The 22344-nt window shown below is 38.0% G+C and overlaps 1 protein-coding gene across 1 annotated transcript in view; it reads left to right on the top strand.

The window, feature by feature from the left end:
• Nucleotides 1-1592: 1592 nt before the first annotated feature.
• The window catches only part of LOC135469126 (protein sidekick-like), a 43747-nt gene continuing 22995 nt past the window's right edge, over nt 1593-22344 (top strand). The window contains exons 1-16 of the mRNA XM_064747661.1: nt 1593-2204; nt 11731-12000; nt 12853-13143; nt 15406-15517; nt 15926-16143; nt 16667-16820; nt 16988-17124; nt 17536-17652; nt 18049-18216; nt 18494-18760; nt 18973-19113; nt 19570-19764; nt 20287-20913; nt 21123-21218; nt 21447-21638; nt 21951-22321. Coding sequence (XP_064603731.1) covers nt 2090-2204; nt 11731-12000; nt 12853-13143; nt 15406-15517; nt 15926-16143; nt 16667-16820; nt 16988-17124; nt 17536-17652; nt 18049-18216; nt 18494-18760; nt 18973-19113; nt 19570-19764; nt 20287-20913; nt 21123-21218; nt 21447-21638; nt 21951-22321 — 3471 coding nt within the window. The 5' untranslated portion in view covers nt 1593-2089. The remainder of the gene's footprint in view (nt 2205-11730; nt 12001-12852; nt 13144-15405; nt 15518-15925; nt 16144-16666; nt 16821-16987; nt 17125-17535; nt 17653-18048; nt 18217-18493; nt 18761-18972; nt 19114-19569; nt 19765-20286; nt 20914-21122; nt 21219-21446; nt 21639-21950; nt 22322-22344) is intronic.

Here is a 22344-nt window from a genome sequence, read left to right on the forward strand (position 1 = left end):
ATATATATATATATATATATATATATATATATATATATATATATATATATATATATATATATATATATATATATATATATATATATATATATATATATTAGAGGTCGGTATAAGGTCGAATCCCGGATCAGCTCCCGCTAAAAGGGCCGTTTGCGGCGCTGAATGTGGACTTGTAGGCCTACATATAGGCTCGTTCAGCCTTAACCTGTAACGCTTGAGATTGAGACAATCTGTATATCTCATATATATGAGATGGAAAGTGTTATTTGGCTCCATGGATAACATTTCTTCACCATGTTTACCTTACTACTTGAGATATTTTATGTTGCCACGATATGGCTGATAATATTGCTGACGTGTCTTTAAGCCATTATCACTAAGTTCCCATATATATACATATCAGTTTTCAAAAGCAGTTACAATGATCTCTCGATGTGCCGTCCAGGGGACCAGCAAATTGGTTTCGTAACTACATTTACAAGGACTAAAACAAGATATATGTATATGTATATGAGGTGTAGGCCTATATGCTACAGATTGTCAGCGATTGAGCGGAAAAATGTAAGCGTTATTTTCCATGGAGAGGGGGGAGTCATTTTTTAAAATGTTTATATAATTACGTAAAATGTCTTTGTGACAAGATTAGGGAAAAGAAACTTGAATCCATGGGCCCACCTAACATTTGACCACATGCATGCAGAGATTGGCTTCGGTCTACATATGCAGCCACAAACTCTAAATTTGGATTTAAAACCTATGCCCATTTCCTTCAGGCCAACTGCTTAATTAATGCTTCTTTATCATAGGCAGTGCATACAGATTTATTCTACGTCTAATCGTTTATTCTCATTTATTCTTTAAATTTAATTTGGTCATAACCAACTTATATTGTGTCAGCGCCAATAAAAGAATTTAAATTTGAATCGTATATATACTGTAGGTCTATATAAACATACGTGTGCTTTACCACAAGCAATCAAAACAGAGCAATCAAAAAAAAAAAAAACAAGTCTTTTTTTATTTCGGAGAGTTTGCGGGAAGATGTAATTTCACCAAGTCGAGTTAACACTAATCATACAATGACCATGCTATTTTCCACGGGCATATGTAGGCCTATGCGAGCTCAGCGGAAATTAATCACATAATGAATGATTGCTAGTATTTCTAGTATCGGATGATATATCAAAGTAACACTCTCACACTTAATTAATAACGTAATAAAACAAATAAACAGATTAATAATAGTTAATATATCAGTATAATTATCGTCAATTAATGTTTTAAAGGCTCTGCGCCCCTATATAAGTGAAAGTAGTAGACCGGACTTGAATTTATATGTACCGTAGCCTTGAATTTTATATATACGTAGTCATTCTGCATTCTGAACATTCATTAATCGCGATACAATGTCATTTCCCTGGAATGTGAGTGTGGAAAAACGTCCGCCTTGCCCTACATAGGATAGTGCTACCTGAGTCTACCTTTGTCGGTAACTTGAAAGTAGAATTTACACCTGAAAATGTCGCCCACTCTACGAGGCTAGCCCATTCGGTGTTTGACCAATCACATCATCCATAGCGCGTCACGTGGCCACGTGCACTGGGCCAAAAGGGTATGTTGATAGTTGAGTCAGAAAGCCATCGATGTCCTCAGAGAAATTAGAAACGTGCTAACCTCGTTAAGTTTGGAAGAGAGGAGATAATCGAGTACATTAGATTTCTGTTATAATCACGGTGTGTACCGTGGTCTTGACTTTGAGGATCAGTGTGTTCATGGGGAATATTGGATGATTTACCTGGTGTAAGTTTGACTTCGAGGACCCGTTTTGTGTCAGCTTGTGGACAACATGGCGGCTTGCTTAGGTAAAAGTTTTGAAATCGCGTCATCGTTTCTCAGTTGAGTTTTGCCAGCCAAGTGCTGTGTGCTCTTCACCAGATAACCTGTTTCTTAAGTGAATATCGGAGGGAATAAGACACCCTACAGAATGATGCACAAGTGAAAACAAAACATATATCCACTTGAACATGCAAGTGCATGATCCCAAGGGTGGACTTCATCGCACAACGACAACAACGCTACAGAATAAGACATGGAGCTGGGAGTTACTATTAAGCTCCGGAAAGTCAAGTGTTCATATTTCTTGAAGTGTCTTGTATGTGTTGGAATCCTTGTTCTTCACAGCGTCCCAGATGTGAGCTGTCAAGGTATGTATGCAAATACATGTAGTTTCACTTTCTTGAGAGTTGAATGCTCAGTGCTATCATTTATGTGTGTTATTGTGTTCCATTATATTTTTAATTGGACATTGCTTGTGTACATATGCATATCTGCGTATAGTACCTTCAATTCTACTATGTATCCCAGACTGCACATAAAATATGTTACATTATGAAGCAAAAGTAATAGTCATTTATTTATTTATTTATTTATTTATTTGATTGGTGTTATATGCCATAGTCAAGACTATTTCACTTCTACGACTGCATCCAGCATTACAGTGGGAGAGAACCACGCAGAACCTGAAGGAACCCATGCTCATCCACAGGCTGAGTAAATTTAACATAGTTAAAAGCTGAGATAATATTAATGCACATTTACCAGTACATCCTTTATATTTGTGGAGGAGTTTGAATTTGATGCTGTGTACTTACATAGCTGTCAGAGACATTTGCCCATATTAAGATATGAAACATTGATAAAAATTACAAAGAAATGCTTGAGATACATTATCGTTTTCCTGGAAGCACTTCCATCTTGTCCTATTTACCAAAGCTTACAGGTTTTTCTTGTTATAAATGTATGTTAATTCTAAGAAACCTCATGAAAGGGTTTCAGAAGAGATTTTGCTTTTATTCATCATACAGTTCGGGCAAACCTGATATTGTTATACTTCTGTTTTACTATTTCTGGTTGGTCAGTTTTAATTGTGAGTAGTAGCCTTTATATCTAGCAAATAAGCTTTCGCTAGTTGTGTGGTATTAACCTTCTCTAGTGACATGTGATAGTGACAGAATACTAGTGAACTTTGTGTTATGCTGGATGTATGTGTAATGTTACAAGTGGTCATATCTTATGTAAATATATGTATGTACATTTGCTTCTGTTCACTAAAAATTAAATACCAGGTTTGTTGTATAACATTTCCTATCAAAAGAGTAATGTTAAACAAAATATCCCTTGTATTAAATTATCAGTTTAACATAAATAAAAAATCATCACAGATGTATAACTATAAGTGTAGTGGTACAGTTATGGTGCATTTTGTCATTGCAGTACTGAACAACATATTTTGCAAAGATTGTATCAGAGTTGCATCTGTAAGAAAATTACGATTTTTTTAGGTATACTATTGTGGGAAGTATTTGTGTTCTTTTTGACAGAAGCCATTTACCCGTTTGTAGGCACAATTGGCCTATGTCCAGGTACATGGAGCTGAAAATTGATTTCTTCTTTCCTGTGCGGGAAATAAAAAAAAAATCAATGAAATCTTGTGGAATTACATAAAACAGCATGCCGGTTTGTAGACATGACCAGCTTTAATGGATCGAGAAGCGACACCTTTTGGGTGTACACAGAGTGTTTAATTTCTTATTCTGAGTAACTAAGCACAATATTTTCAAATGTTTCATGTTCATGTATCTACAGGTATGTCCCCATATCTTTATTGTCTATACTGAGTTTGTTAGTTATTAGGTGATCTATTCTGTAATGGTTCATTACAATTCAAAAAATTTTAAACCATGATGTCATCAGTATTTGTGTAAAGATTTCATGTATATGTGTAAAAACTTCTGGGCTTGTGATATTGGTTGTTAATATTCAGTGTTTTCTGTGGATGTGTTAGCCCATATCTTAGCTTTCCTTTTTAATTTGCATTGCATTAAGATCAGAAATTAATTTTCCTGGTGTGTAAACTGATAAACTTAACCAGGTTGTGCATTTTACAGTAAATGTAGCCACGTGCTGTGCCTATAGCAGGTAAAGGGATCAGTATAGGTCTGGTCAGTGTGGCACAGCTGATGCCACTGACCATTATGTTTGTCCAGCCACACTTTATCCAGCTCTGTTTAGATTAACCAAAGCAGACTGGTTGACTGACATTTCCCAGCTGAAAAGCAACAGATGTGAGAAATATGATCTGATCTGTATTGAAGAGGCTCCCCTTTTTCAGAAAAGCTCCCATCTGGTCAGACAAAGGGTCTTGAGATGAGCCCACGCAGGTACACTGAACAGTTAGCATATCTGCACCCTGAGGGTTTGCGGACTCCAGTAGAGTCGTACTACTCTCTCCCTTCCTAGCGAGACTTACAGCCCAGTAACTCATGAATGTCTTAATAAAGAACGCCTTGTAGGCATTAATTTGCATACTGTTGTCCATCCCAGTAACTGTGTGAACAAAGAATCACATAATTTCTTCATAGATGTCCACAGTGTTTATTTTGTTGATTTTTTTTGCCTTAATAGCAGTTTTCTTTTGGATTTTTTAAATAAACATTGATCATAGGGTATATAACTTCACCTTTTAATTGTTGCTGATTTCATGTTTCAGGCGTTACGGTATTTATCAATGTCTGTCAGATATACAAGTACATGTAACTGTAGAAGGATAGGAGGATAGTAATGAATAAACCATTACTTTCAAAGATACCAGGTGCCTGCATTTAATTTGAACATACATAGACATACATGTAAGTGTACACGTATATTAGTTCTTGCTTCTAGAGAATCGAATGTCTGATGGGGCTTTATTTTCTGAATATTAAATTTATGATAACACCCAATTCTTGCAACATATGAACTAGATAGCTGGATTAGTTGGTTTAATGTTCCCCTAAGGGTGAAAGCTTTTCTGCCAAGGACTAGCAGATGGTATGAAGGTGGGTAGGAGGATGCAAAAGTGAGGAGACTGGCCAGGGCCTGAGAAATAGTCTAGCTAGAACTGTTAGGTGCTGGCCAGGACAAAACAAAGGAAGGAGAGACCACATGTAGACAAGCTGACTCTGCTTTGACTGCTCCTATCTGGGGTCATAATTTTCTACTCTATCAAAGAGATTTTCAGGACATGCCAGTTTAATTTCAGCTCATTTAGGGAGGTCATGCTGATTGAAACCATACCCCTGACATGTCTCCCACATGGCTGTGTTTAGTTAAGATTGAGGTTCCATGCCAGTCAGGAATGACCTACAGCCATATGCTGACCCTAGAGAGTTGAACTTCTGAACAGGAGCACCCCTGACTTCACATCTGCACCCAGAGATACTTCGCTTTTCTTCAAGCAAATCCCATCTGTGTTTAGAGATGATAGGAGAAGCGCACGCTTGTTTTTTGCATTTGCCCAAAATCATACTTATATGATAGTCTTTTCTATGCATCCCTTATAATAATCATTAATCTAATGGGATTTAATGAACACAATACGCATAATAATAATCCATACATGGAAAGATGAGCATTTCAATATTTGTATTTTCTAGTTGCTGGTATTAAAATGTGAATTTTTAAGAAGCATATCAAATAAGTCTGTGAAATAGAATGTGTCACAAGGATTTGAATTTGAATGTGTCACAAGGATCTAAAGTAAAGTATAATTCTATAGTGTATTTAATCTTATACAATGAGCTCAATATTTTGATATGTCTCCCAAGAGTGCCAGTGCTTGGTAAAACTTGGACTGTTACTTGGGTATGTTAAATTGATAAAATTATCTGTGACATAAATGGCGCTTATGTCAAGATATGTACTAATAGGTATAGTATAGTTATGAATTTATGTGTAAATGCAGTAAAATTCTTTGCTATACATGTATAGGTTTGACCTGCAATCTATCATACTGTAATGTACATATATTGAATAATGCCCCTCAGCTTTTTTGGCTTTTCCATACTCACTGTTCTCAAGTGTTTTGTGTCAAAACATTGCTCTCTGTTTGAGGGGAACATGAATATTTATATTTATACATGTATATCACTGTTTGTTTCTGTTTGGTCTGATATAAGGAGATGTTAATAACGTTAGGACAGGTAGCGGGATGTTTTTAAGTTCTAACATTCCTGCAAGTTTCCCAGACGACATGGTCTGAATCTTTATGAAGGATTCTCATGTATGGGTCATGGCTATTTACAGATCTTCCTCTTTATAGTCCTCTCCATTCTTAACACTGTGCTAGTGTTTATTGTACATCATACATGGTAATTCATGTGAGGTTATCCTTAATACATGTACTGACATGCCTTCCATTAATACAAGAGAACTTGGCAAGGATCAGGCCAGCATGCTTTATGCTCAGGTGTCTGCTGTACACAGGTGTATCTTGAAGGACAGCAGGATACCAAACACTGCTTTATGTTAACTTTGTGGTTATTAAGCTATGCATGTACAAGGTACATGAAAGGCCAAAATGTTAAAAACATCATGACCTGCAGTTTGGAATTCATATGCAGGTTTCATCAATTTCTTATTTTCCACTCTAGAGATAAACACATGCATGAATATGTATATTCACTGTATGCTGTACTGGCATGTACTGTCATGATGTGTTACCAAAGGAAAAGAAAAATAGCTAATATAGGCCATATTTGTGGAAGATTGTTTATTTGTAGATATGGTCATGACTAACTGAATTTAATGTTGGCAAATTACAGGCCAGGCAGACCAGTGCGTGTTTAAAACTGGCCTAGGACCATCGCACCAATATTCATTTTGATCTCTGATAAATGAATGGAATATTAAAACTCAAACAAATCATATAATTGCGTATATGTATATCCAATAGTATAATTTAGTTAATGCTGTGCGTACTTTGTATATCTTTTATTATGGTGTCATTTCCCCACAATATGGCTACAATATTGCTGTTACACCACAATAATTCATTCTAAGGTTTTATCGTTTTGATTTCTAATAATTGTCCTTATGTTACACAGTGCAGGTAAATGTGATTCATATATGAGCTTTATCACACATAATGGTAATGTATCTGGAGATTTCACCTGCTGAAATGTGATTGTTTTGTAGAAATGCCTTTATTTTGGAGAATAAAGGGATACATGAATGTGTACAAGTATGATAAATAGATTACAACTTGGTAATAATGAGGTTGGCCCAGACATCAACCCTGGGGTTAAGATGTATGTATGACAGCTTCAGTCCTATATTCAAGCCTACTACGACTGATACCCTGGGTGATATCAGCATTGTCTGGTAATAATCTATATATAATACCTTACTTATGTGTTGTCATTTTTTGCATATGAAAAGTAGAGGCAGTTGTGAGGGGTATTTTATAAGGAAATAGAGATGCATGCATTAAAAAAATCAATAAAGTTAAACAATGTTTGTGGAGACATACCTGTACAAATAACATAGGCATATCCATGTGTTTTGTGCATGGATAAAACGACATATAAATATTACCCGGCTTAGACCTGTTTTTAATATACATGTTATAATGACCCAGTGTAAACAGATTTACATGCCTTGAATCTAATGTAACTTACACTGCACCAATTTAGGACAATAAAATGTTGACAGTAGGGCTGAACCACCTCATGCTGAATTCTTGTCAGATCTGTGAAAAGGATTGTAATATGTTAAACTGCAGTGTTGAAGTGGGTTTGGGTAGTAAGCAGCCTCAGGTGGTTGGGGTAGGGCCCTTAGGAAGTGCTTCTTGTTACAGCTGAGTGGTTCACATGAGGGTGTAGGGATAACATCACAGCAGGAGATACCTTATCAACACACACTACTGCAGTGTGAAAAACAGAGGGCATACCAGACGCAGCTCACACATTCAGTTATGTGACCCATTGTTATGTGTAGGCTTCAGCAAACCTGCTGTGTGATAGCTGTACCTGTAAAGTATTACTACTATTTCCAGTCAGGATTTATTTCTGTGCTAAGTGTCTGGCTCTGGGTATAATCTTATATGGATTTCTAGCACTGACCTTCAAAATCTTTCATTTCCATCTCAATCAATAGTGTGTATTTACATTTAGATATAGCAATGTTTACGTCATTTGCATCGAATTGTATGTTGTAAATTGTAATCATAAGACAAAGAGAAAAAAATTCAATAATAGAGGCTTTCCAACATGAGAATATTTACATGTACAGCAGTGGTACAAAAAGGCCATGTACATTTTATATTTTCAGTATACATGTATATCCTGTTCACAGGTTCACAAAAGTTCATAGAAATACAGACAAAAGCCCCAGCATACATATCTGAGCCTTACATGTACGTCTGTTGGCATGTTATCTTTGGGTTTTATGCCCCGAGTCTTTTGTCATCACTCATGGGTATTGTTCCAAGTATACATAATCTAGATGTACCTGTGTATGTAGGCTTATGAAATGCCTTGATGTATTTCAACTACAGGGTACAAACATGAGGTGTTTTTGCAAATATACCTTTATGGTGTCATTTTGTTCCAATATTGGCACCAACTTATTCTGCACCACTGATTTTTAGCCAACAGAAAAATGACATGTCCATTAAGCTTTGTGAAGTGCTAGATAAAGTTTTATTAAAAAAAACAATTAATTTTTGCTATTGGCTGATTTCTGGATCATATTATTGACAGCAATATGAAATATGTACGTGTTTAGAACAACATATATGATTTTCTGGACATGTTTTTTTTTATACATGTCTGTTGATTGCATTGGCCCAGTTGTATATATATTCAGTATGAAAAGTGTAGACATGTCATGTTTTTCGCTATGTAACATATGGGTTGGGTTGTCACTGACTTGAATTTTTTGTTGACCTGTTTCAGATGAAACATGTCTATAACCATTGCCCCAGGTCAAAATATCAGATTAATTACTTGCAGTTCTGTATAGTGAATCTGTCACACATCATATAGAAATGTGATGGGGGCAGAGAGAATTGTTCCTGGGGCTGCAGTCACTGCAGGAGAATGTGTTCTGTGAGTGGTGAACGTGTCTGTGAGTGGTGAACATGTAGCCGGGCACCCTTTTCTGCTGATCAATCAGGGATATTGATATGGCAGCGAGGGCGGGCTGTGTGGACCACAGGCTTTGGAGTGCTGATTTTCCTCACATTACCTGCAGATCCTTGTCACTGTATCATGTTCAGGCTGTCATGCAATTGTGTATACACAACAATTGCCAACAAATACGACTCTGTCTCTGCGGGCTCTCTAGTTCTCCCATGTGAAAACAGTGTATCCTGAAGGGAATGCTAAGGTGTTATCAGCTTTGTACATGAAAAGCTGTGGTCTCAATAGAAAACTCTCTGGTGAGCTTCTGTGAGCACATGTGCAGGATAATGAAATACATTGTACATGTATGGGTACATTCAGCTTGAAACCACATATTAATATACAGTACACATCACATTCATGTACATCTATACAGTAAAATAAAATAGAACAAAATGTCTTCATATTGGAGTTGTAATTTAACCTCTAAATGTAAGTGTATGTTAAGCTTTGTGCAGGCAGAACAGTGATGAAATAGGTGCATGCAATTAAATATATATCATGAATGAATCAGCCATTACAGTTTGTACTTGCTGCAGGTAAAATAATCTGTACTGGTAACAGTATTCTGCATATGTTCAAATTAAGGTGAATATTGCTGACACTCTCATTTTGCAGTCCTCTTTAATCAGAATGCAAGACACAAGAGAAATGTACACAGTTATCACAATTCAGAGAAAATTCTAGGCGTGCGATTAGTCAGTCTGCCTTGGATAAGCTACTGTATTTGCTGACTATTGTTGGGTATCCTTTCTGTACACCTACAGAGCCAAGAAAGGACGTGCCAGTCAATAGTAACACTCGTCTGTATACCTACAAAGATAGGCATGTAGGTGCCAGCAGATAGCTACGCGGGTAGACAATGTACTAGTCGGTAACTTTTCTTGCCTTCATTTTCAAAAAAGTACTAGTCATTCAGCAGCTAACAACACATGAAAAAAAACTTCTCATAATATCTTTTTGAAACAAGTAAATTGCACACCATTACAAATTGAATTGGAAATGACTAAGTATGAATTCATCTAAGGCAGGTATTTGTATGTCAGCTCAGCTAAGGCCCCTGTTGGGCCTTGTGCTCTTCCCATCGTGTAAGCTGTGATGTTGGACTTGGCATGCTGTCGGTGACATCCGTGAAAACACGACGAGTGTTGGTTAAAGTACTGGTATTAATTCTAGCATTCTAGCATCTAATGCTCTTCATTGTGACAAATTTGTCATACCAGCATGTTGGGTATATAATTTGTCTTGAAGATCACTTGCACATCGGTCTCATGAAAATATTGATCAGGCCTTATACCCATGCATCTCGCTGATATAGCTTATAGAATACACATGTGCATAAGAAAATGTTTATGTCCCCAGACCACTTGTCTTCTACACTGAGATGTTATGATGTCACTGTCATTGTCATTTTTACTTCATACATGCATGTTTACTTGATACATTCATATGTGTATTCTGGAAGTATTACGGACTTGGTTACTATCACCCTGGGGGCCTTCGTGGCTCAGGTGGTTAATGTGCTAGCGCAGTGTAATGACCAGGAGTCTCTCACCAATGCAGTCGCTGTGAGTTGAAGTCCTGCTCATGCTGGCTTCCTCTCTGGTCGTAAGTGGGAGGGTCTTCAGCAACCTGTGGATGGTCGTGAGTTTCCTCCGGTTTCCACCCACCATAAAGCTGGTCGCCGTCGTATAAGTGAAATATTCTTGAGTATGGCGTAAAACACCAATCAAAATAAAATACTATCACCTCAAACATCTCAAGGGGTATAAATAACCAAGCCTAGTACATATACATGAAGACCTGGGAATTGATATTAATCGTGTTTAAAGGAGAAGAAAACTAAATATCAAACAAATACCATTGAAAAGAGTATGCATTTTCTTGCAGGTGCATGCCACAAAACAAATTCTATTATGTACCTCAAGTTGATAAAGTATAAAGAAAGTCAGCATCAAAATCTGTTGTGGGCGACTCCATTTTGCCTTAGAACTAGTCCTAAGTCTTCTGTGTTAGGAGGAGAATTGCCGTTGGAAACCGCCGAAGTGCAGTTCCTACATTTCCGGTAGAGCTCTTCTTCCCAAAAGGTAGCGAACAGTACAGTTCGTTTTTAACTTGACGATCAGGAAACCGGAATGTTGGATGTGGGTTCCCAGTTTACACGAACAAGCCGCCAGTTTTAACCACTCGCACCGGCTGAGAGGCAACACACCCCAGCATAAATTGCAGGGTGTTAAAGCTGGAGGATGCGATGGACTCAGGGATTTATGCCAGCTTTGCTGCTTTCAGGCTTTACATGTATGGAGAGGAAAAATTGCAAAATTATGCTGCTGGCACCTCCAGAAAAAATGTGCTCTTTTCAGCCTATGGTGTCATAATTTTATGTTTTCTTCTCCTTTAAGTGTCAAGAGGTTCATGTCAATGTTATTAAATGAAGAGTGGTGCCTGTGCAAGTAATTAGACATGTCAACATGTACTGTATATACCAGCTTTAATTGTTCATAAATACACTATGGGTGGCAGGTGTGTTGTATATATTGAAGAAAAGGATGCCAGTAGCTTCCTGGTTTGAAGCAAACATTTAAGGGAAAGAAAATTGATTTCAAAGAACAGCAATTTGGTTTTCATGATGTTTCCAATTTTGAATTCCTCAGCTGAGTATCAAATTATACATTGCTATCATCCATAGTTGAATCTTCACTAATGGTGTCATTCATTTATATTTCAGATAAACCCCCTCAGTTTTTTTCTGAGTTACCTTCTGTGAATGAGCCAGGGATACAGAGTAACTCTCGGCCACTGCAGTGCGGGGCTCAGAGCACCCCTCAACCCCTGTATTCCTGGCTGAAGGATGGCGTGTACCTGGAGCCAGTCAATAACACCTTCAGCACCCTCCGCCTGATCAACATTAACATCAATACCTCGGGCTTCTACCAATGTGTAGCCAGCAACTATTTAGGGGCCATCATCAGTCCCCGCTTCCTCTTCCAGGTTGCCTGTAAGTCACATTTACATTTCTGTAGACAAAATAATGAGCCAAAGTCAAACTTTAGTTGCATTGATACATTATTTCAGGAGTGAACCATGATCCTTGTACAGACCTGGTCATCTTAAGTGGTTGATAAAATTGGTGTGGTGATTTGCACAGTCTAATGTTGGTCAAAGACAACTTGTCTATCATCAGTATGACATGCATATTTGTATGTCACTCATAGTAATGCTCACCAGTAACTTACCAAAGGTCAGTGGTTCCCTCCAGGCACATTGGTTTTCTCAACCCATAAAATTGACCGCCGTTGTGAAAGAGATACTTTAATTCGTCCAATTTTTGTGACATTTGGCCTGCTCTTCTTAGCCAGTATACATGTAATTGTAGTTGGAATGTGACTCCCTTTTCAGCTTATGGTTAGTACATCTGATGAACAACATATTCATGTCTTCACTTTTCAAAAAAACTAGGAGAGAAATGTAGGCTTTCCTATAAGAACGATTAATATCTGTTCTACAAATTAGAATAATTAGGGTAAATTCTTCAGAATGACAATCAAGTTAATCAAATGATACACTATTTTGTATATGAACTGGGAGATCACGAACAAAAATTCATTTATGTGTAGTGTATACCATAAAACCCCTTATTAGCATGACTGGTAACAAAGTTTAACGGTATAAGTTGTAATATATGAATCTAGTTATTTACATATAGCTTTTACAGTAATATGGGTAACATGTGTAACTTTTTGTGAGATATTTAATACCCTTACATATGTATATTGGGTCCAGAACTGAACCCTGTGAAGCAAAACAAATATTATAGGATATGTGTCTCAGACTGTTGGTTTATTTACAGACATGAAGCCATTTACCAGTACCAGTGCAATACCTATATCTGTGGAAGCAGGTTTTGCCACAATTTTAAAACTGCCTCCAATAGACAGTTACCCTGAACCTGTTGTACATTGGAAGGACAGGGCTGGTTTAATAAACCATGATGGTTTGAAGCATTATGTGACATTGGACAATAATTTAGTGTTGCTGGCTGTGGATTCTTCTGACAATGGGAAGGTGTATTCAGCAGAAATCAACAATGGATATGTAGGCAACATCAGTGGCAGTCCTGACTATAATCTACAAGTCACAAGTAAGAGGCTTTTTTTTATTCACATATACAGATGCCTTGTTCAAATTAGTATAAACTCTCTTCGGAGACAGAGCAAATCCTGTTGACTGTTGACTTGCCTGCGTATAAAACAACCTGACCAATTTTAGTGCAGTATGCCAAATGGTGCAATCGCATTTGTGTAGGTGTCGCTTTTGTTGCAGTTAGACATCTTCATCTTGTGTGCTGGTAGGGCTAGTTTGCAAGTATGGATTTGCTGAGTGATGTTGGAGGAGCATATACTAATTGTGCAGTGAAGCGTGTGCTTGTGTATTACATTCGTGAATTGTCAGTATAATCCCCTGACCATCACTGATGCTCTCCTGCGGCGCTCAATAACAACTACCGGTACATCACTTTAGGAGCGAAACTTTAGGTCACTTACCGTATAGCCATAATGTATTGATATCTGGCATTGTCCTACAAAGACTACATACTATAATTCCCTTATGTAACTGGAACACTTTTTACCCAGCATTTTCTAGCCCTGGAAGCCCTGTGCCAGTTACATTGATACATGAATTCTCCATCAAGTTCTTGCACTGTGAATAACAGGCTGCTGAACTGTGTAAAATTTCAAACAATCATGTCTGCCACCGCTGGTGAAACAACAACAACAAAATGTACATCTACAAGATGAGGCAGGCAATGTTTATTACGATGGGCTCCTTTCAGGCCATGATGTGGCAGGATACATTGAAAACACTTGTGGTGCCATCCAAAACAATAACCCGGCAAGCCAGATAATTGGTCAGAGGAAGCAGTCATAGATGCACATACCACGATACAGGAGGTGAATTATTCCTTGGTTTGCCCACTGAGGCTTTATGGCTTTCACACCTCTATAGCTAATCCCACTGGATAATAACCATCTCGAAAAAAGAGAGCTAAATCCTCTAAATTTCAGAACAACATATATGGGTACCGTACAAGGTTCTGGAATTTATCTTGTTAGTTATGTGTGTGCCTCTTACATATATGAATACAGTAGGTGTGTTACAAGTTTACTTGAGTCCATTTGCCACTGCGATGAAGAAGTTCATTATGAATACATATACATATTTACACTACATGTATGTATCTAATTACTGTTGTCTTCTTATTTATTCATGTGAGTTTCACAAAATCTCTCCATACTGGAAATATTTAAAGAGAGCTGTTGTTCAGTTTCCATATCTGTTTCTGGAAGTGTCCCAAGCTTTGAAATAGTCACTCACCATCGACATTGGCAGATGAATGTACCAGTACTTACATCAGATGAATGTACCAGTACTTACATCAGATGAATGTACCAGTACTTACATCAGATGAATGTATCAGTACTTACATCAGATGAATGTACCAGTACTTACATCAGATGAATGTACCAGTACTTACATCAGATGTATGTATCAGTACTTACATCAGATGAATGTACCAGTACTTACATCAGATGAATGTATCAGTACTTGCATCAGATGAATGTATCAGTACTTACATCAGATGAATGTATCAGTACTTGCATCAGATGAATGTACCAGTACTTACATCAGATGAATGTACCAGTACTTACATCAGATGAATGTATCAGTACTTACATCAGATGAATGTATCAGTACTTACATCAGATGAATGTATCAGTACTTACATCAGATGAATGTACCAGTACTTACATCAGATGAATGTATCAGTACTTACATCAGATGTATGTATCAGTACTTACATCAGATGAATGTACCAGTACTTACATCAGATGAATGTATCAGTACTTACATCAGATGTATGTATCAGTACTTACATCAGATGAATGTACCAGTACTTACATCAGATGAATGTACCAGTACTTACATCAGATGAATGTATCAGTACTTGCATCAGATGAATGTATCAGTACTTACATCAGATGAATGTATCAGTACTTGCATCAGATGAATGTATCAGTACTTACATCAGATGAATGTACCAGTACTTGCATCAGATGAATGTATCAGTACTTACATCAGATGAATGTATCAGTACCTACATCAGATGAATGTATCAGTACTTACATGTACTTATTCACAGCATGAAGTCATGTTGATTTTAGGCGTGGTAAGCTTCCTTATCCTCCACTCCTGCTTGATAACAGATTTTTGTTAATTCCGTGTATAAATGTGAGATGAATCTCAATGAGATTGCCTACTTGGACATGTATGAAAGTGTTTTGCTGTAAATCACCTGTAGATACATTTATAAAAGTGGGAGTTTATATTTGTTTGTTTTCAGATTTAGGGGGCGGAACAAGTCGCGTCCCACTGTCATTTGTGGTTCGGCCCCAAAATACAGAGTCTGTAGAGCAGGCCCAGTCTGCTTCCCTTGAATGTGTCCCTAATGCTAGGTATGTTAATGTGGGAGATTAGCATTTGGCAGCTTTTTGCTGTTGTGTATGTGTAAAGAATGTCCATTGTTTCCTAGAAACCTTAGGTTGACTTTAAATGTTTTTTTCTTCTGCAGCAGTCTTCAAAGTTAAGCAGTTTATTTATATGTGGCTAAAGATGATTCAGATTACAAGGCCGTATGTTCTTGTCTGGAATAACATAATTAATACACTGTGCTGAAAAAAAGGGATTTATATGGTACACTCTAATCATATAGATTCTTGAAGCTTTCGGGTCAAGAGTAGCTGTTCTATGCCCATATCATACGTGTATTGTGTACAGTTTTGGCTTAATTTTTTGCTTTGAACACATTGATGATTCATCTACAGAACACTGTTATTGATACTTTTAAAACTTTATATCACCAGACCTATAACTGCTGTGGGAATACAGTGGTATAAGAAGGAGAATCAAGGGCAGCCTTTGCTAAGTGATGGGGTGAAGTACATTATCAGTGAGTCTGGCCGGAGACTGACCTTCAAGACTGTGTCATCTGCAGACTCTGGGGAGTATCAGTGTGAGGCCTCCATGGTCAGCGCTGGCAATGTGGAAAAAATCACTGCCTCTGCTAACCTTACCGTTCTCTGTAAGTGGCCACATCCATTTCTACAGTATTCTCATCTTGTTTCAATTTTTAAATGTTTGTTTGATGGATAATCACTATTAAAAGTATTGATCAAGTATTTCATCAGATAACAAAAATAGTAGCTGTTGCTGTCTATGACTCTTAAATTGTTAAAGTTACATGTGTCAACTCTAATTATTAAAATATTTTAATTTGTGGCACAGATAAACCTGACTTCCATCAGTGTAAGTGAAGCATTCTAGAGTATGGTGTTAAACAGTGATAAAGTAAATACAAGAAATTATTATCACCTTGTAATGATGGTCTTGCAAAAGTGTTGACATACATGTAGTTTTTGCGCTGGTCGTTCCAGTTGTCAGTTTGGGCAACATTTACCCAGAGCTGTTTCCTGTCTTAAAACTTGCTACTCCCGTTTGCTCATGTTGTGTTCATGTTTCCTTCACCTATAAGAGGCATTATATAAGAGAAATTTTTATGGTGCTTAGACAGCAGTTAAATAAATAAATCTGTGTTGGGCCTGTAGCTCCTCCCAGTTTTGTGCCTGGTGTGTCACACCAGAAGATGGCGAGGGACTTCAGCGAGACGGTGGAGATACCCTGCGATGCGATAGGACTACCTACTCCTAATATTACATGGTACTTCAACACCAAGAAGATATCAACACTAGACAGTACACGGTAAGTGATTTCCTGAAATGTACACACAAATGGTTTCTATGAATGGGATTCTTGGATTATTGTCTGGACAGGATTTTTATGTAGATGTACTCCATGTGCCTTCCTATATGGGTATATTGTGCTGCTGTAAATAAAGCAATGTGTTCATCATTTTGTTTACTATGCAGGCATAGTGTGTCAGAAAACGGACAGCTGACTATAAACAGTGTGGAGTTGACAGATGCAGGAGTATACCAGTGCTTTGCTACAAACAATGTGAATACTATATCAGAGGTGTTCTCATCCACATGGCTTGTGGTACACAGTGAGTGTAGTTCCCTATTGTTGTTTTACTTTGTATCTCTAAACTTGGAAAATGACTAATTTTACAGTATATGACGGATGATACTGTCATGGAAGTGAGGAATTGGTTTTCTGCAACCATTTAATTCCGGCACAGATAGGTTAAAATTTTTTATTTTATTATTAGGCGTACATATGGTAAATAACCTGACATGAAATTTCATTCATGACTCAGTTGCTCGTTTTGCACGATCCTTATTGGTGTATTGGTCTTAAAAAGGTGTTTTTAGGTTTGTGTGGAAGGTAGGATTAGGTAGGATCCTAATGAAAAAATACAGCACCAACACAACATTTGGTTGAACTGTTAGGTAACCTATGTATTATACAGTACATCAGTATACATAGATTCTGTTTGATGTCTTACTTTGTGTAGGCTCTCCACCTATCCTGGAAGTTGGACCACAGAACATGACGGCCATTGAGGATGCAGATTTACGTCTTCCTTGTCAGAGCATAGGTGCTCCACGACCCACAATCACGTGGGTCAGGGGTTAGTGTTATAAGCTTGTTTTTGATCTGCACCCTTTGGGATTTTATGAAAAGAAGCTTTGTGGGGCTTATGTCCAAGCAGTGACAGATAATTTATGGCAACTATGAACTGGGCCAATTCTTTCAATGTCTTTTTAGTTTGTGCCAGCTAATTTGTAAAGAGAGTATCTCTCTTAGCTTTTTTCATTTAACTTGTACCACATATGTACAAATTTATGTCCATTTAAGGGACTACACTGATTTTAAATGATCTTGAACAAGTTTTTTCAAAGTCATTAGACCTATTTTACCATTACCCTGCAAATTAACACAATTTCTCCTGCCACTATGCTTTTGGCCAAGGGCTGGTTTTGTGCATTGCTGGTTTTTTTTTTTATGTATGGCTGTTTGATTGCAGATGGTGGCAGTGGGAAGGAAAATATCACTAGTGATGGTCGCTTTGAGATTTTTGAGTCTGGAGAATTGCTGATAGCCCGAGCATTGCCGCAGGACACTGGAATGTACACTTGTAATGCAACGAACAGCATGGGGCATGTCTCTGCCAGTGCTTTTGTGAAAGTATTGGGTAAGTGTACATGTGGGCTCATTTGCTACTCTTGCTTCATAGCTCGCCAAGTTTTGATACCTTGAAGGAGAGAGGCAATTTTGTACTGTTTTAAGTGGACAAAGTTTTTTAACCAACAGATTTACATTTCATGTGGTTGAAGATATGTTCAGGTCTTTATACATGTAAGGCGTGATAACTGAGTGAAAAATAAAAAAAAGTCTTTATAGTACAAAAGACCAGTATTTCATCCATGGAACTACATTGTAGTTAACATTTACCAAATTGTATCTTACAGTAAAAACGCAAATAACGGAGCCTCCACAGAACAAACGTGTATGGAAGGGGTCGTCAACTGTGTTTCACTGCCGTGTGTCTCAAGATGAGACCGTACAGGTGACCTGGCGCTGGTTCCACATTGTTGGCGGCACAGAGAGACAGCTGGCAACCACAGGGGACGAACACCATATATCTACAGTCAGAAACATAGACAAGGGCATATACAGGTGTAAAATCACCTCAGCTGGCGGCAACTTCACTTTAGAAGCTAGGCTAGATGTTATTGGTGAGTGGGCTTCTGAGAAGCATGAAATTAGTTTCCTCATTCTTACATTGACTTGTAGACTTGAAGAGTTATTTTATTATTTACCTGTTAACTGTGATTATTGTGGCAGTCATTCAGATCAGATGTGTAAGTTGTTTTGTTTTTATTCCACCATGTTAACAAAAACATTAGAAATGTTATATGTGAAACTGTTTTATTTGGTTATGTTGTAGAGTTGCCATTCAAACCAATCATCACAGATGTAAGGCTGTCTTCAGGTGAGAGGCCCCGCAGCGTGGTACTCACCTGGACTGCACCCTTTGATGGTAACGATCCCATCCAGACATACAAGATACAGTACAGAATTGTCACAGGTGAGAATTTGTTTGTCCATATAAATTTGTATATACACTCTGTTTGTGATAGGGTGTGTAGGGTCATCTTTAAAAAATTCTTTGTTGGGGGTTTCATAACCCTACCAAGAAAAAGAGTCAGTGGTGAAGGTTTTTCCTGTTGTTAGGATATGGTTTTTAAATAAATTAACTTCGAGAGAAAACTAAAAAAGATGAATTCCATCTGCAGCCAAATAAAAACTTTTTTGGAGGGTTGGTTGGGTAACCCCCAACAAACATTTTTTAATGATGGCCCATTTAGTTTTTCATTTTCCAGAATTTGTCTTGAACTTGTTAAAGCATTCAGATTTTATGCACATGTTCGTATACTTATTCTTATGGTTGTAACGTCAAAAAGTTTTTGTAAAGTAGCATTTTTTTATTTTTTTTTTTATTTTTAGCTTATAAATAGAATGTTTCAAAACCTTTGCTATACAGGTACTGATCCCCTACCACCAAATGATGGCTGGTTGAATCTACCAGACAACATTGCTGCGACAGAGCGGACCCACACAGTCACTGGACTGCGCCCTGCTCAGAGATACCAGTTTCGCATGTCAGCTGTGAACGGGGTTGGAGAAGGAGAGGCCAGTCTGGCTAAGCCTGATACGCCCATTATGTTACCCCAGGAACGTGAGTGTGCTATAAATTTCTTGAATCACTGTGACACATCCAGAATACACATCAACAATGTTATCAATAAAAACCGAAGCAGTTATTATTTTTCAGGAATCTGTTTGTACTTTGGTTGAAATAAACAAGCTATACAATAGTGAATAACAATACAGTGTAGGCCAATAATTACTTAAAATGATTTCTATTTTTTTTTTTCATTTTTTAACATTTTAACTGTAGAAGTGAATGTCACTGGAAAGTGGTTTTAGTAACTGTTTTATTATATTACATGATGCCTTTTTAAAGAGTGTCAGATTGCAATGATAATATTAGTTTAATTGCAACATAAACACACTTACTACCTTTATGTGCAGTTCTGAATTTGTATTAGTTGTGTTAGTTCTGAATTTGTATTAGTTGTGTTAGTTCTGAATTTGTATTAGTTGTGTTAGTTCTGAATTTGTATTAGTTGTGTTAGTTGTATTACATGTAAGAATTTTAGTATAGTAAGTTGATCATGAGTGTTTGTGCTCTTTGCAGCCCCCAGCGGTCCTCCGATAGGTGTGACGGGCACTCCTCGCTCCAGCAGCTCAGTCATGCTGCAGTGGCAAGAGCCAGATGAGAGCGTTTGGAACGGCCTGCTCCTTGGCTACGTCATTCGTTACAAACTTGCTGGCTATGATGACTCCACAATGCGTTACTTCAACATCAGTAACTGGCAGATTACGACCCATGAGCTCACCGGATTACTTGTGTTCCAGCTGTATGAGATCTCTGTGGCCGCATACAATGCAGAGGGTGTAGGTGTGTACAGCAACAGTATCGAACTTCGTACTGAGGAGGGCACGCCCAATTTCCCTCCCACAAGAGTGACCACTGAGGCCATTAATTCTACCGCTATTCGAGTCAGCTGGAAACCTCCAGACCCCCAGATGATCAATGGCATCAACCAGGGGTACAAAATAAAGGCAGAGTTGATCAGCGAGTCCCCACCTGAAGAAGTGTTCATGTCTGTGGCCCCAAACACGTCCCATCCTTACGGGGAGCAGTCAGCCGTGATGGTTAACCTAAGGAAGTACAGTGTGTATAGGGTGACAGTCGTGTGTTATACCACTGCAGGGGATGGACCCGTCAGTAACTACAGCACTGTTCGCACAGATGAGGATCGTAAGTCTGCACCTCTTGTCCCTCTGTCGTATTCCTAAGCCAATGAATGCAGTGGCAATAGTACAGAAGACTTTGGCAGAGTAATTTTTATAGGAAAACAGTAGTGTTTTTGTGATCCACTGCTGAGGTGCATTTCAAGTGTCTGCATTAATAATACTGGTATTGATAATGGTTGTAAAGAGTATTTAATATTTATCTTGTACTTACAGTGCCTGGACCAGTTAGATCTCTGTCGTTTAATGTTAGTGATACTTCAATGATTGTCAAGTGGACAAACCCTGCAGAAACCAATGGCATTCTGACAGGTAGGTGTTTTTTTCTTAAAATTTGTCTTCTTCTGGATTTGTCAGGTGTATATTTATTGTAACAAACTCTGTAGTTTTTAGGCTCTTTACTTTATTTGTATGTTTCAAACCTCATGATTTTCAGGCTTCTTGCTATATTTCTTATTTTCCAAACTTCATAATTTTCAGGCTTCTGGCAATATTTCTTACCTCTCTGTATTTCTATTTTGTAAACTTTATGGTTTTCAGGTTTCACTGTGTATTATGAGAAGAAGAATACAACAGGAACACGTGTTACTATACCTGTCAACCCGTCAGAGAAGCAGACCCTCATCCGAGACCTTATTCCTGTCACCATGTACACAGTGTCTGTCGAGGCTAAGACAAGCAAAGGGGCGGGGCCTGCGCAGTCAGCTGACATTAAATCAGGTGTCCCACCCGGTCAGTTGAACATTTTCTGAAATCAGCACATGGAATTTATGTTGATATGACCCAAACTATTAAGGCTGGCTAATTATGTGGAAAAGTTCTAAAACTTTATCTGGAGGGAAGAAACTACTATTGTTTGAATTTATGTTGATATATCTCAAACTTTTAGATCTGCCTAATTATGTGGAAACCTTTATCTTCAAAGTTTTCTTATTTTTTTATTTTATTTTTGGCAGTGTTAATATTTGTATCTCATGGTATAAAATGTATAGGTATTAAAAACTAAAAAAAATGAGGCTAACCAATTGTATCATTTGTTATCAGAGTTGCCCACTGCCCCTCAGAGTCTGGGAATAAGTGACATCCAGGCACGGTCAGTGGTTGTCCAGTTTAGCCCAGGTTATAATGGGAAGACCTCAATCATTAGGTGGATAGCAGAGGCCATGGTGATGGGTGAAGCCAACTGGACGGAGGTGTATAATGTGTTTGCTCCAGATGCTACCTCCATTACAGTCAGGAATCTCAGGCCTTACACTCAGTACCAAGTGAGGCTCAAGGCGGAGAACATTAAGGGGCAGAGTGGGCCCAGTGACCCCAGTCGGCAGTTCCAGACTATCCAGGCTGCCCCGGATGCGCCCCCTGGGAACCTGACAGTCAGGGCTATTAATAGCACAGCGGTCCGCATCAGCTGGACAGTGAGTATCGATATGACCAGTCA

Source organism: Liolophura sinensis, chromosome 1 (genome assembly GCF_032854445.1).
Source record: "Liolophura sinensis isolate JHLJ2023 chromosome 1, CUHK_Ljap_v2, whole genome shotgun sequence".
In the NCBI taxonomy this organism is placed as follows: Eukaryota; Metazoa; Mollusca; class Polyplacophora; order Chitonida; family Chitonidae; genus Liolophura; species Liolophura sinensis.